Raw genomic sequence first — 13,124 nt, forward strand, 5'->3', positions numbered from 1 at the left:
TAGTTCCAGCTGTGTTGGTTGTCATTACAATAGACCCGGAGATATCTCCCGATATCCTGTATCTTTCCGCTCAGTCTGTTTGCTGGTCTGGGGGTGATATCCTAAGGACAGTCTCACTGAGACTCAAGGATCTTGAAGAAAGCCCTCCAGACATAAGAGATGAACTGGGGATCACAGTTTTCCAGCGGCAGGTGATGTGGAGTGTTGGTGATGGTGGAGACTGAGCATCCACTGATATATTGGGAGACATCCAGGTCCATACTAGGCCACCAGTCCGCCGGCTGCCTGGGTGTCCAGAGCCTGGGGAAGCATGAAGGGAGCCCAGAAGAGAGGATCGTAAGGAGGTAGGTACATAGGTTTACCTTCTGGGCCTCCCAGTGGAGCGGGTTCGGTCTGAGTGGCGAGATGGATTTGGTCATCCAGTGTCCACTGGATGGGGTTTACAAGGACCGCTGGAGGGAGTACTGGGTTCCGGTGTAAGGTTTTCTTCAGGAGCATGCACTCGAGAGTGAATCTCCTTGACATTCTTGTCTCCGGGTCGGTAATTGATGTGAAACCGGGTAAAGAAGAGGGCCCAGCATACCTGCCGAGGCTTTACCCTCTTGACATCGCAAAGATATTGGAGGTTCTTGTGGTCTGTGATTGCCGTAGAGGGGTGTTGTTCTCCCTCCAGCCAGTGCCACCATTCCTCCAGTGCCAGCTTGATGGCAAGCAGCTCCCGGTTGCCAATGTCATAATTCCGCTCTGCTGGGGAAAGCTTCCGGGAGAAATAGGCACAAGTATGAAGTCGTGGAGGCTCTCTGTTGTATTGAGATCGGTGGTGAAAGCGTCAACCTCTGTGATGAATGGAATTTGGGGATCCGGGGATCCGTGGGGTAACCGTTGTTGAGAGTTGGTGGCATTCTGAGACTGTGTAGATCAGGGAGCTGAGAAAAGAGTAAACTAGAGAGATAGGGAATCACAGGTTAAGGTAATGTTTGTCAAGTAGGGAATTTTTGAGACCAGAGAGTGAGTGGGATCTGGTGGGTGTGTTGGGTGGAGACTATGGTGCTTAAGATGTCACCCTGACAGCAGTGTCATGAGCTGCTCTTTTTTTGTCATGCATTTAATTGTTAACCGTGGTATTGATTTGTGTGTGTAAGTTCAATAGTTCAGTAGTCCCCTCACCTGCTGGAGTGGCCGGATAGCTAGACCTGTCTGCTTTGCTGTGTAGTGTTTTTTTCTCTTTTAATGATTCTTTCTTTAGAAAAATCTAATTTTGTCATTCCATTTAGCTTGGACTATATTCACAAGTGTTAAGTGTTTTATGATTGATTATAAGCTTTTTATTAATTTATAAACCTACATTTCTTACATTAAGCCTAGTTGGAGAAACTCTGGTGTAATGTAATTTTTAATGTTTTTTACTATGTATATCATTATGGTATGTTTAATGCTAAATTTAAAACAAGTTTGATATAATCTGTAATCAGTAACAGACTGCAATTTGTTAGTAATCTACAACACCTAACACTGCCTAACACTCACCTAAAATGTGACTTGTAGTAATCAAGGATGCTTTTTAAGGCTGTTGTTCTTCTTCTCTGGTACTTTTATTCTTTGAGTGTTTGTCTGAGACTGACATCTAGTAGATATTTCATGCTTTACAGACTCAAAGACACGCCTATTTTACACACGTGACACAAACACAGAGCCAGGAAACAGGAATCACATGATTTCAAGAGAATAGAAACTGAAGCGTATCTGAGCTGTCTCTGTATTCATGCAGTAAAATGGCAGAAGCCAGATTTTCTCAAGATGAGCTTTCGTGTCCAGTGTGTCTGGATCTCCTGAAGGATCCAGTGACCATCCAGTGTGGACACAGTTACTGTAAGAGCTGTATTACAGACTGCTGGGATCAGGAGGATCAGACGAGAGTCTACAGCTGTCCTCAGTGCAGACAGACCTTCAGTCCAAGACCTGCTTTAGCTAGAAACACCATGCTGGCTGAACTGGTGGAGAAACTGAAGAAGACCAGACTCTCTGCTGACTGTTACGCTGGAGCTGGAGATGTGCAGTGTGACGTCTGTACTGGAAGAAAATACAAAGCCGTCAAGTCCTGTCTGGTGTGTCTGAACTCTTACTGTCTGAATCACCTCGAGCAACATGAGAGTTTGTTTAAAGGAAAGAGACACAGTTTGACTGAAGCCACTGGACGACTGCAGGAGATGATCTGCCAGAAACATGAGAAGCTTCTTGAGGTTTTCTGTCGCACTGATCAGAAATGTATATGTATGCTGTGTATGATAGATGGACATAAAAACCATGACACTGTATCCGCTGCAGCACTGAGGACAGAGAATCAGGTATTTAACACTAGACATTGATCAAATAATGCTAAACACACCTTATGCTTGATGATAATTAATGTGACATGATTGTAACCGATCATCACTTCTGGAGTTTGAACCTACAGCCATTTGTTATCAGTTGAGATAAAAGATATTTAAACTGCCTCACCCTACGTTTCCTGTATTCATCTGTTCAGATGATGATTTAGTGGCAGTAGTTTTCTGTGAGATTCACTATCATCTGTTTGTCCTGCAGAAGCAGCTGAAGGAGACACAGAAGACGCTCCAGCAGAGAATCCAGCAGAGAGAGAAAGATCTCCAGCAGCTGAGAGAGACTGTGGAGTCTCATAAGGTGAGTCTGGAGAAGAAGAGAAGTTTGTCTCCGTCTCAGTTCAGACTCACTGAAGCTGAATCACTGTGTGTCCTAACAGCGCTCTGCACAGACAGCAGTGGAGGACAGTGAGAAGATCTTTACTGAGCTCATCCGCTCCATTGAGAGAAGCCGCTCTGAGCTGATACGACTGATCAGAGATCAGGAAAAGACTGCAGTGAGTCGAGCTGAAGAACAACTGGAGCGACTGGAGCAGGAGATCAATGATCTGAGGAGGAGAGACGCTGAGCTGGAGCAGCTTTCACACACACAGGATCACATCCAGTTCCTGCAGGTAACACACATCTAGAAGAACAGGATCAGAGTGGACTTGAGCAGATCCTGCTGTGACCGAGACTCACAGAGAAACATGTCATGAGTGTCTTATTATATAATCATCAGTCAGACTCACATCGGATCATGCTCTTTTTAAAGAAAAGCGGTTAAAGAAACCGCTTACAAATGGCTTTCAGCTCTGGAAATCTTTTAGGAAAAATTTCTCTGAGCTATTAATTCTGGAAGATATATTTAGCTGTCAAAAACCACTAGTGCCAAAAACAGTTTAAAATTTAACATTTCAATTTACATAATGTTTCATTCTGCTTTATTCATGTCATGAATGTCAGTGTCAATTTAGTCATGGTGAAGTCAGTGAACTCAATGGTACCGATTCTGAGTAACGTTCATCAAAATTGAGTCAGGTGATCCTCAAACCTAATCAAATTGATTTCTATTTGTCTGTAACACATTGATCAGTTTTAAAATACATAAGAGACACAATAGTTTGCACATCAGAATGGAATCAGTCAAATTATTTCATGTTTTTATAATTTAACAATTTTATTGTCTATTGTGTTATATTGTTTTTGCTTTTTATAGTGATGATTAGTGATTGCATTCATTAGAAATATTTAAAAAGTGCATATCCATTAAAATAATGTACTTATTTAAATCTAATTTCGGCTACTAATCAGGTATTATGGGGACTAGCAAATAGTCACCCCAGTATACATTATATTCAGTACCCATATACTAGTTTAATAGTAGGTTTTATTAAAGCTCTAGCCTAGAAATGGTCTAGACGTGTAGGTTGTGAATACAGGTGCTTCTCAATAAATTAGAATGTCGTGGAAAAGTTAATTTATTTCTGTAATTCAACTGAAATTGTGAAACTCGTGTATTAAATAAATTCAATGCACACAGACTGAAGTAATTTAAGTCTTTGGTTCTTTTAATTGTGATGATTTTGGCTCACATTTAACAAAAACCAATCAATTCACCATCTCAACAAATTAGAATATGGTGAAATGCCGACTAGCTAATCAACTCAAAACACCTGCAAAAGTTTCCTGAGCCTTCAAAAGGGTTTGATTCACCAGGTTTCACAATCATGGGGAAGACTGCTGATCTGACAGTTGTCCAGAAGACAATCAATGACAGCCTTCACAAGGAGGGTAAGCCACAAACATTCATTGCCAAAGAAGCTGGCTGTTCACAGAGTGCTGTATCCAAGCATGTTAACAGAAAGTTGAGTGACCGTAACCCCTCCGGTATGAACAACCGATTCAGTGGGCAACTGGGCAGAGGCCCATTCTAAGGCCGTCTTGACCTTCGATTCAACCTCCCATATGAGTGTGGAGATAACTCATTTCTCAGGTAAAATGCGAGATAAAGAATCAGGTTTGATGTTCTTGGAACCTAGGCAGTACGAGAAATAAAAGTCAAAACATCCAAAAAAAAAAAAAGTACCCACCGAGCCTGTCTGGAGTTGAGTCTTTTAGTAGATCTAATATATTCGAGATTCTTATGGTCGGTCCAGACGTTAAAAGGTACCCCCGAACCAATGACGCCATTCCACCAACGCTAACTTGACGGCCAACAATTCTCTGTTACCAATGTCATCGTTACATTCGGCAGGTGATAAACAATGGGAGAAAAATTCGCAAGGATGCATCTTGTAATCTGAGGAAGCGTGCTGGGAAAGAACAGCACTTACCCCCACCTCTGACACGTCGACCTCCATCAAAAACTGACGTGTGGGATCAGGGGCGACTAAGATTGGAGCACAAATGAATCGACCTTTTAGGTTGGTGAATACAGCCATGGCTGTATTGGACCACCTGAAAGTCGTTCTGGGGGAAGTCAAGGCGGTCAGAGGTGGGATTTAGTTGGCTGAAGTTGCAAATAAAACACATATAGAAATTGGCGAACCCCAGAAACCGCTGTAGGGCCTTACGGGAATCTGGACTTGGCCAATCTATCACAGCCTTAACCTTGTCGGGATCCATATGTACTCCCTCAGAAGAGACGATGTAACCTAGAAAAGAAACAGACTGTGCATGAAAAATGCATTTCTCCGCTTTGACAAAATGCCCATTCTCTAGCAACCTCTGAAGTACTCACCTGACGAGTTGAATGTGTTCCTGGAGAGACTAAGAAAAAATCTATATGCCATCTAGGTAAACATATATGAATTGATCTATGTCTCTCAACACGTCATTCACGAGAGCATGGAAAATTGCTGGAGAGTTGGAAAGCCTGAACGGCGTAACCAATTATACAAAGTCCCCTTTGGGGGTGTTGGAAGCGGTTTTCCATTCATCCCCCTTCCTGATGCGCACCAAATGATAAGCATTACGTGATTTACATTTTGTGAAAATGGATGCTCCTTGCAACCTCTCAAAGGCTGAAGACATCAACGGTAATATCAACCCTTCTTACCAACTAAAAATAATCCTGCCCCCGCAGGAGAAGAGGAAGGATGGATGATCCCCGTTGCTAGATAATCAGAAATATATTTCTCCATGGCCTCCCTCTCAGGAATAGAAAGAGAGTAAAGTTTGCCTTTAGATGGGGACTTACCTGGTAATAACTTTATGGCACAGTCATGGGGACAGTGCATTCAGGTTCAGGTCCAGGTACTCTGCAGGCACGTTTGACAGAACCGCTGCCTTCTCCTGAAACAGAACCAGATAGAGAAGAACAAGCAGACACCAGACAGGACTCATGACAATGCTCACTCCACATCTTGATAGAGTTAGAGCCCCAATCCACTCGAGGATTGTGTTTCGCCAGCCAAGGGTGACCTAAAACAATGGGTGCAACAGGGGAATCCAGGAGGAGGAATGGAATTGTCTCTGTATGATTGCTGGAGGTGATGAGAGTTATGGATCCGGTGGTAAAGGTGATGTTGGGGAGTTCTTGACCATTAAGAGCTTTGACGAAGATCTGATGGGAAAGGGATGTGATGGGAAGTTTCAATTGATTAGCCAGATGGGTGTCAATGAAATTACTCTCTGCTCTGGAGTCCAGGAGGGATTGACATGAGTAGGTGTTGTTGTTGGCCCTTCTTAGTCTCACCGGAACTAGAGTGGATGATGAGGACTTCCCAGCAGAGATCCCCCCCCCCCCAATAGTAGCCTCAACTTTACTACCTGGCTTGCTCTTTTAACGGGCAAGAGAGTAGAAAATGCCCAGAGACACCACGGTACAAACAGAGACCAAGGGGCCTCCGCCTCTCTCTCACCTCCTGGGACAGTTGAGCTCTTCACACCTGCATGGGCTCGTGATCGACGACGGGACCGACCGTGTTCTCCGTGCAGTTTCTGCAGGCTCCAGTGTTTCCGAGGATGTGTGTGGAACCAGTGTGCTGCCCCAGTTGCTCAATGCTAGCATCAACCCAAAGAGCCAAGTCAATTAATCCGTTCAGACTAGTGGTAGTTCCAGCATATAGATGTTCCTTTGAACACAGTCAGCCAGCCCATGCAGGAACATGTCCCACTCCTCTTTCCATTGACACTCTGCTGCCAACGTGCGAAATTCAATAGAGTAGTCAGCAACAGAACAGTCCCCCTGCTAAAGATCCGCGAGTCCTTGCCAGCTACCGCTCGATCAAAAACCCTCTTCATTTCTGTGGCGAGAGTTTGGAACGAGGAGCAGCATGGGTCCCGGTTCTCCCACGCAGCCGTTCCCCACAAAGCTGTCCGTCCTATCAGTAACATGAGCACGAAGGCCACCTTAGACTCCTCCGTCTCAAACGTACAAGGCTGTAATGAGAAATGCATAGAAAATCTGGTAAGGAATGCTCTACAGAAGTACGGCTCACCGGCCTAACTCTCGGGAATGGGTTGGCGGGGCTTGTTTCAGGGGCAGCACGGGGAACAGACGGTGCAGGCAGCACAGTGTGAATGCTCAGCTGTTGGATCTGCTGGGTGAGCTCAGACATGTGCGTCACGAGCACTTGAACTGCGGGGCCGGTGTTGGCGATGCTCTACTGCTGCTGATCCATCTGGGAAACACTATGGTGAATGAACTATGCCAGTGTTCTTTCATCGCTGGATATCTTCACTCCTGGACACAGCGTGTTTTCTCACCTCATCGGTGCATGCAGGAACAATTGATGGTGGAAAAATTAATGGTGACCCCACATGAAACGATCAGTGCAGAAGAGAGACACACATAACTCCACCCACATCGTAACCAACAGAGACGACGGTTCTACCAACCGTGACGTGTGCACTGAATTTATTTAATACACAAGTTTCAAAATTTTTGTTTAATTATTGTAAAAAAATGAACTTTTCTACAACATTCTAATTTATTGAGATACACCTGTAAATGACTGGTAGAGATTACTTGGAAATCTAAAAAAATATTTCCCTTTCAGTCGCTCTAATGTGCTATCATGTCCGAATTTTTCTTTCATTGTAAATCACTTGTATAAGCGTATCCCTTTGTCAGAGGTGTCAAGTAACGAAGTACAAATACTTCGTTACTGTACTTAAGTAAAAATTTGGGGTATCTATACTTTACTTGAGTGATTATTTTTCAGCCGACTTTTTACTTCTACTCCTTACATTTTCAGGCAAGTATCTGTACTTTCTACTCCTTACATTTTAAAAATAGCTTCGTTACTGCTATTTCATTTCGGCTTGTCATCATTCAAAAAAAAAAAAAAAAAAAAACCTATCCAGATAAATCGCGCCATCCGGATGGAGTGAATTTGATTGTGGTTGGATGAGAAGTATAAACATATACCATTCCTACACCCTATCGGTCTGTACGCGATCCATCGCACTTGCACGTGACACAAATCACATCACAGTCCAGCCAGGACATAGACAGTTTTGGGTTAGTTTGTCAAAAAATATATTTCTTAAAAGTAGGGTTGGGTATGGAACCGGTATCCGATCGCCTCAGAGTCAGTCCGCTTAAATTTCACATGAAATCAGCGTCAGACCGGTCTCCTCCCGTCTTTCAGCGCGCTCTTCAATCCACAGAGGCGCAGACCGCGAACGGAGCAGCGCATGCGCACTTAAACAAACAGAGGACACAAGGTATGTGTTTATTGGTATATTGTTAGAATATCCATATCTGTGCAGTTCTTTGTCATAAATACAGTTTACAAAAGGTCACAAGGTAGCAGTCGGTTTCTCATCTGTAAAGTTTCCGCTCATCACACCACAGCCGTTTCCTCCAGCGAAAATCTAGCCCTTAACACATATGAACGAACACATCCTTTAATTACACTTAATTTAATCATACGTACTTTATACATTCACTACTGTGCAAAAGTCTTAGACACGTTAGTATTTTCACTTAAAAGAATGGTGTTCGGACAGTTATTTATATATTTTGCTGTAGTGTGTCAGTATAAAATATCAGTTTACATTTACAAACATTCATTTTGCCGTTGTCAAACTGCTTGTGCATTCAAAATCGCACTAGATTATTATTAAAATTAATGGCAAATTGATATTTCCTACTGACACACTACAGCAAAAGATATAAATAACTGGCTTAAAACCCTTTTTGGGGAGAAAATACTAATTTTTCCATAAGACTTTTGCACAGTACTGTATTTTAAAAACGACATTGTTGCTACTTTATAAAGAATGAGCATACAGTAATTCACAGAACTGATTTAAGACAGTGACAGACAGCACTCATCTTAACTAAATATCAGAGTGAGTGACAGAGATACAGTAGAAACATTATGTGTACTTTTGTATTAAATAATGACCCAGATTGTGAAATACATTTATTAGCCTTAGATTAAGGGAAGCACAATTTGCACAACAAGCTATGGATTTATTTTAAATATTTGTAATGTTCTTTAAAGTTATCCATAGTTTTTTTTGGTTCTTTTTTTTTAAGTATCGGTTCAGGCACCGTTTAGGAGCCGGTACCGTTTTAAAAGTATTGAAAAGGCACTGGACCCTACTTAAAAGTTATTATTTCTCACTAGCTCATTTACCAAATGAGTGCTTTTTCTTCGTCCTCCACAAATTTAAGCTACTGTAGGTAGTTCGGTAGCGAGACGTTTTAATAAATTAGCGTTTTCGATTGACGATGCGATTGACAATGTTGTGATAAGTAGGCTATACCAACTTTGTAACTCGTTCCCCCCTGAACACTGGACATAGCAGACGTATGTACCAAATACAAGAAGCTATCAATCAAGAAAGTATCAGGATTATGACTTCTTTTTCAGTTTTAGTTTTTGATTAATCACAAGTTATTGATGACAAGCCTCTGAAGTTTGACTTTTTGCACCATAACAATACTTATTGGCAACTAGTCATCATATCTCTAGTCCTTTAATGTATTTGCATTGTACTAAAGTGCGTTCATTTTAAATGGGCATATATGCAGCTGATGAAGACCTGAAGGTCGAAACGTTGCTTGATTAAATTCCTCTGGAGCAGTAGTTTTCAGTGTTCAGACTTCACTTCTTTATTTGTCTATATCATTCAGTTGTCTTGCACCTGTGTCCTAATTGGATGTTTGGGATGTGCACACCATTTTTGTATTTTCATATATGCGGCTGAAACAGGAAGCCTAGTGCATCCCAAATTTTTCAACATGAACATTTTAATACAACATTATAGTCATTATGGCCTATGGCCTTTAGAAAAATGTTTTTTGAGGAGGTGGGGTAGTGTACAATAGGCCCCTGTGGTGCGGCCTAAGCTTTTGTTCTTAATGGCATTTTTTCCCCCTTACATTACTTTTACTTTGATACTTTCAGTAGTTTTTTAAACCAGTACTTTTACACTTTTACTTGAGTAAAAAGCTTGAGTTGATACTTCAACTTCTACAAAAGTCTTTTTAAACCCTAGTATCTATACTTCTACTTGAGTAATGAATGCCAGTACTTTTGACACCACTGCCCTTTGTGGAGCTGATGAGTTTTGATTTCTGTTTTCTGTAGCGTTTCCAGTCTCTCTCAGCACCTCCTGAATCTACAGACATAAGTGATGATCTCTTCAGTTCTCTCATCTCTTTTAATGACCTGAGAGAATCTGTCCATCAGCTGAGAGACAAACTGAAGGATTTCTGCAGAGAGGAGCTCAAGGAGATCTCAGACAGAAGTAAAGTCCTGGAGATTCATCTGCTCTCAGAAACCAGTCCATCATCATCTCATATCATAGAGAACATCATATTAGAAATGTATTGGTAATAGATACAGGATCATGAGAATCACACTGTTCATGTCTCTTGATTTCCACAGTCGCATTCACCAACATTGATCTCTGGACCAGGAAGGACTTCCTGAAATGTAAGTCAGTAAGAAAACAAGCTAAAAAATCACTGAGTGTGTTCTTGTAGAAGATAAAAGAAGAGTTTTATAATTGATGATGTAAATGATGATTTGCACAGATATCTGTACTGAGACACCGATGATACACTGAACATGAAGAGTTCAGCTACATGAAAAGATCAAACAGATTCATAATTCCTGATTCTGATGTGTTTTATCTCCATCAGATTCCCATCAGCTCACTCTGGATCTGAACACAGTGAATAAACACCTCCATCTGTCTTCGAGGAAGATAACCATTACAAACACTGACACAGTCCAGATGTATCCTAATCATCCAGACAGATTTGATGTGTGTCGTCAGGTGTTGTGTATAGAGAGTGTGTGTGGACGCTGTTACTGGGAGCTGGAGTGGAGAGGAGGTGAACGCGGTGTGCGAATATCAGTGGCGTATAAGAGCATCAGCAGGAAGGGACGGGGTGTTGAGTGTTTGTTTGGATCTAGTGATCACTCCTGGTGTTTGTTCTGCTCTCCGTACAGATATTCATTCATTCACAATAACAAACAGATTGATCTCCCTGTAAAGCCCATCAGCAGTAGAATAGGAGTGTTTGTGGATCACAGTGCAGGAATTCTGTCCTTCTTCAGCGTCTCTGACACAATGAGCCTCATCCACACAGTCCAGACCACATTCACTCAGCCGCTCTATCCTGGGTTTCATGTTGGTTCTGGATCATCAGTGATATTGCGTTGATGAATCAGAATAGACTGACGAGGGTTTCTAATGTAATAAAAGTCTTTACTGCTATTTTTATTACTCAAAATATCAGATTACTCAGAAATAATCAGTATTACATGATTACCGTTATCATTAGTTATGGCTCTATATTAGCTAAATGTTTTTAAGATACAACTACATTGTTTTGCTTTTTGCGATTAAAAGACAAATATTTTTTCATTGAACATTTCTTTAAAATAGTATTAAAGACCGTCTTGTTCTAGTAAACTAAGTATCTGTATTTTGTCTTGTCACGTGAGCTGAGTGTAGTAAGTGTATAAGTGTCTACAAGTGCGATATAGCTCAAAACTTTCCAAGTTTGTGATAAAGCTTTTACTCTACAAGTCAGTCATATATTCATAAACTTTGAATAAGGAAAGCGATATCTTTGTCATAGTACTCTGTCATGTTGCCACATCCGTTGCATGCTTTGTATGTGCTGCATTAGACAGTAAAATAAAACATCACCAGGCCGTTGGCGCCCTCTGCTGGTATTTGTTACAATACATAATATTTTGTATAATCATATTACTTCTTTTTTTTATTGTTGCTCAGTAAAACCATGTGATTACTAGGTTTTGATACTTTATTTGAACCAGTTATTATTGTCTCATTATGATTTTAACATATATATATAAATGTAGTCAATATAAAGCATGTTTTTCGCTTAGGTCTATTTAATTACTAAACAATATCAGATTACTCAATGTTCAAACTAATCAGTATTACTTGATTACCAAGATTATCATTAGTTACAGCTCTATATTAGTTAAATGTTTTAAAATACAACTACATTGTTTTGCTTTTTGCGATTAAATGGCAAATATTTTGTCATTGAACATTTCTTAAAAATAGTATTAAAATACCGTCTTGTTCTAGTAAACCAAGTATCTGTATTTTGTCTCATTTCGTGAGCTAAGTGTATTAAGTGTCTACGAGCGCGATATAGCTCGATATCTTGACGATATCTTTGTCATAGTATTCTTTCATGTTGCCACATCCGTTGCATGCTTTGTATGTGCTGCATTACACAGTAAAATAAAACATCACTAGGACGTTGGCGCCCTCTGCTGGTATTTGTTTGAATAAGGAAAGCGATATCTTTGTCATAGTATTCTTTCATGTTGCCACAGCCATGGTACTCAAATGGTATAAGGCAATATATGTGAAAAACTGTGTTTTCATCATAACAAGTGACCTTCAGTAATTGTTGATTTTGGAAAAAATGTCAAGCCTGTAAGGTTTTGACCATGTAATTTCATTGTTGTTTTAATGTTTATTAATGTTTTCAGTTCTACTTGCCGATCTTGTCTATGTACCTTAGTGTTGTGCTTTATCTACCCTGTGGTTTTTGGATTAAAGGCTTTTTAAACTTTCCTCTTTCTCCTAGTGAGTTTGTATATGCATGGAGCATCTACCAAAGCTCACCACAGACAGAAAGTCCAAACCCACTATGTATTTATTTGACAAAATTGCAGTAAAAATATTAGTGTAATTTAAAATAATAGTTTTCTGTTTTAATAAACTTTGAAATTAAAATTGTTTATTTCTGTGATGATCCGCTGTATTTTCAGCATCATTTCTCCAGTCTTCAGTGTCACATGATCTTCAGAAATCAGAATAATATGATGATTTATTATCAGTGTTGAAACTGTTTAATTGAACCTGTGCTACTTTTTCTGGATTCTTTGAATAATATATAGATAAAAAGCACAATTTATTTACAGGTTACAGGTTAGTCCATGTGTATATATTTAAAAAAAAATGTTTTTAAGAAATAAATACTTTTTTTATTAAGCAATATAAAAATATAAATTATAAAATTTATATTGTTAGAAAATATTTATGTTTTGTATAAATATTGTTCTGTTTAACTTTTTATTCATCAAAAAAAGTAGTAAAAAATAGTAGTAATCTTTTAGGTCTCAAAGGTAAGCAACAAATATGAAAATAAATTTAAATTAAAATATATAATAAAAAGTTGCATGAATAATTTACAACCTTGATGTTGTTGGTCACATGCTTTACCATGCAGGTGTCAGAAGTAAGCATATAAAATTCTATATATTAATAATAATCAAAATATATAAATAAAATATATTT

General features: G+C 39.9%; 1 protein-coding gene across 1 annotated transcript; it reads left to right on the forward strand.

The window, feature by feature from the left end:
- The first annotated feature begins 1,370 nt into the window (after positions 1–1,370).
- Positions 1,371–12,397, forward strand: LOC113042621 (tripartite motif-containing protein 16-like). Its single transcript, XM_026201602.1, has 6 exons — positions 1,371–2,345; positions 2,587–2,682; positions 2,762–2,995; positions 9,914–10,073; positions 10,214–10,261; positions 10,471–12,397. Exons 1-6 carry the CDS (start codon positions 1,773–1,775, stop codon positions 10,995–10,997), a joined length of 1,638 nt encoding a protein of 545 aa, XP_026057387.1. The 5' UTR covers positions 1,371–1,772; the 3' UTR covers positions 10,998–12,397.
- The last annotated feature ends 727 nt before the right edge of the window (positions 12,398–13,124 follow it).

The sequence above is a fragment of the Carassius auratus genome, chromosome 24 (assembly GCF_003368295.1).
Source record: "Carassius auratus strain Wakin chromosome 24, ASM336829v1, whole genome shotgun sequence".
NCBI classification, from domain to species: Eukaryota; Metazoa; Chordata; class Actinopteri; order Cypriniformes; family Cyprinidae; genus Carassius; species Carassius auratus.

Bases quoted from the DNA above. Each gene is read 5' to 3' on its own strand.
- LOC113042621 (XM_026201602.1), top strand. From the start codon at position 1,773: ATGGCAGAAGCCAGATTTTCTCAAGATGAGCTTTCGTGTCCAGTGTGT. The intron at 2,996-9,913 runs GTAACACACATC...TGTTTTCTGTAG, and splicing joins ATCACATCCAGTTCCTGCAG to CGTTTCCAGTCTCTCTCAGC. The intron at 10,262-10,470 runs GTAAGTCAGTAA...TATCTCCATCAG, and splicing joins CAGGAAGGACTTCCTGAAAT to ATTCCCATCAGCTCACTCTG.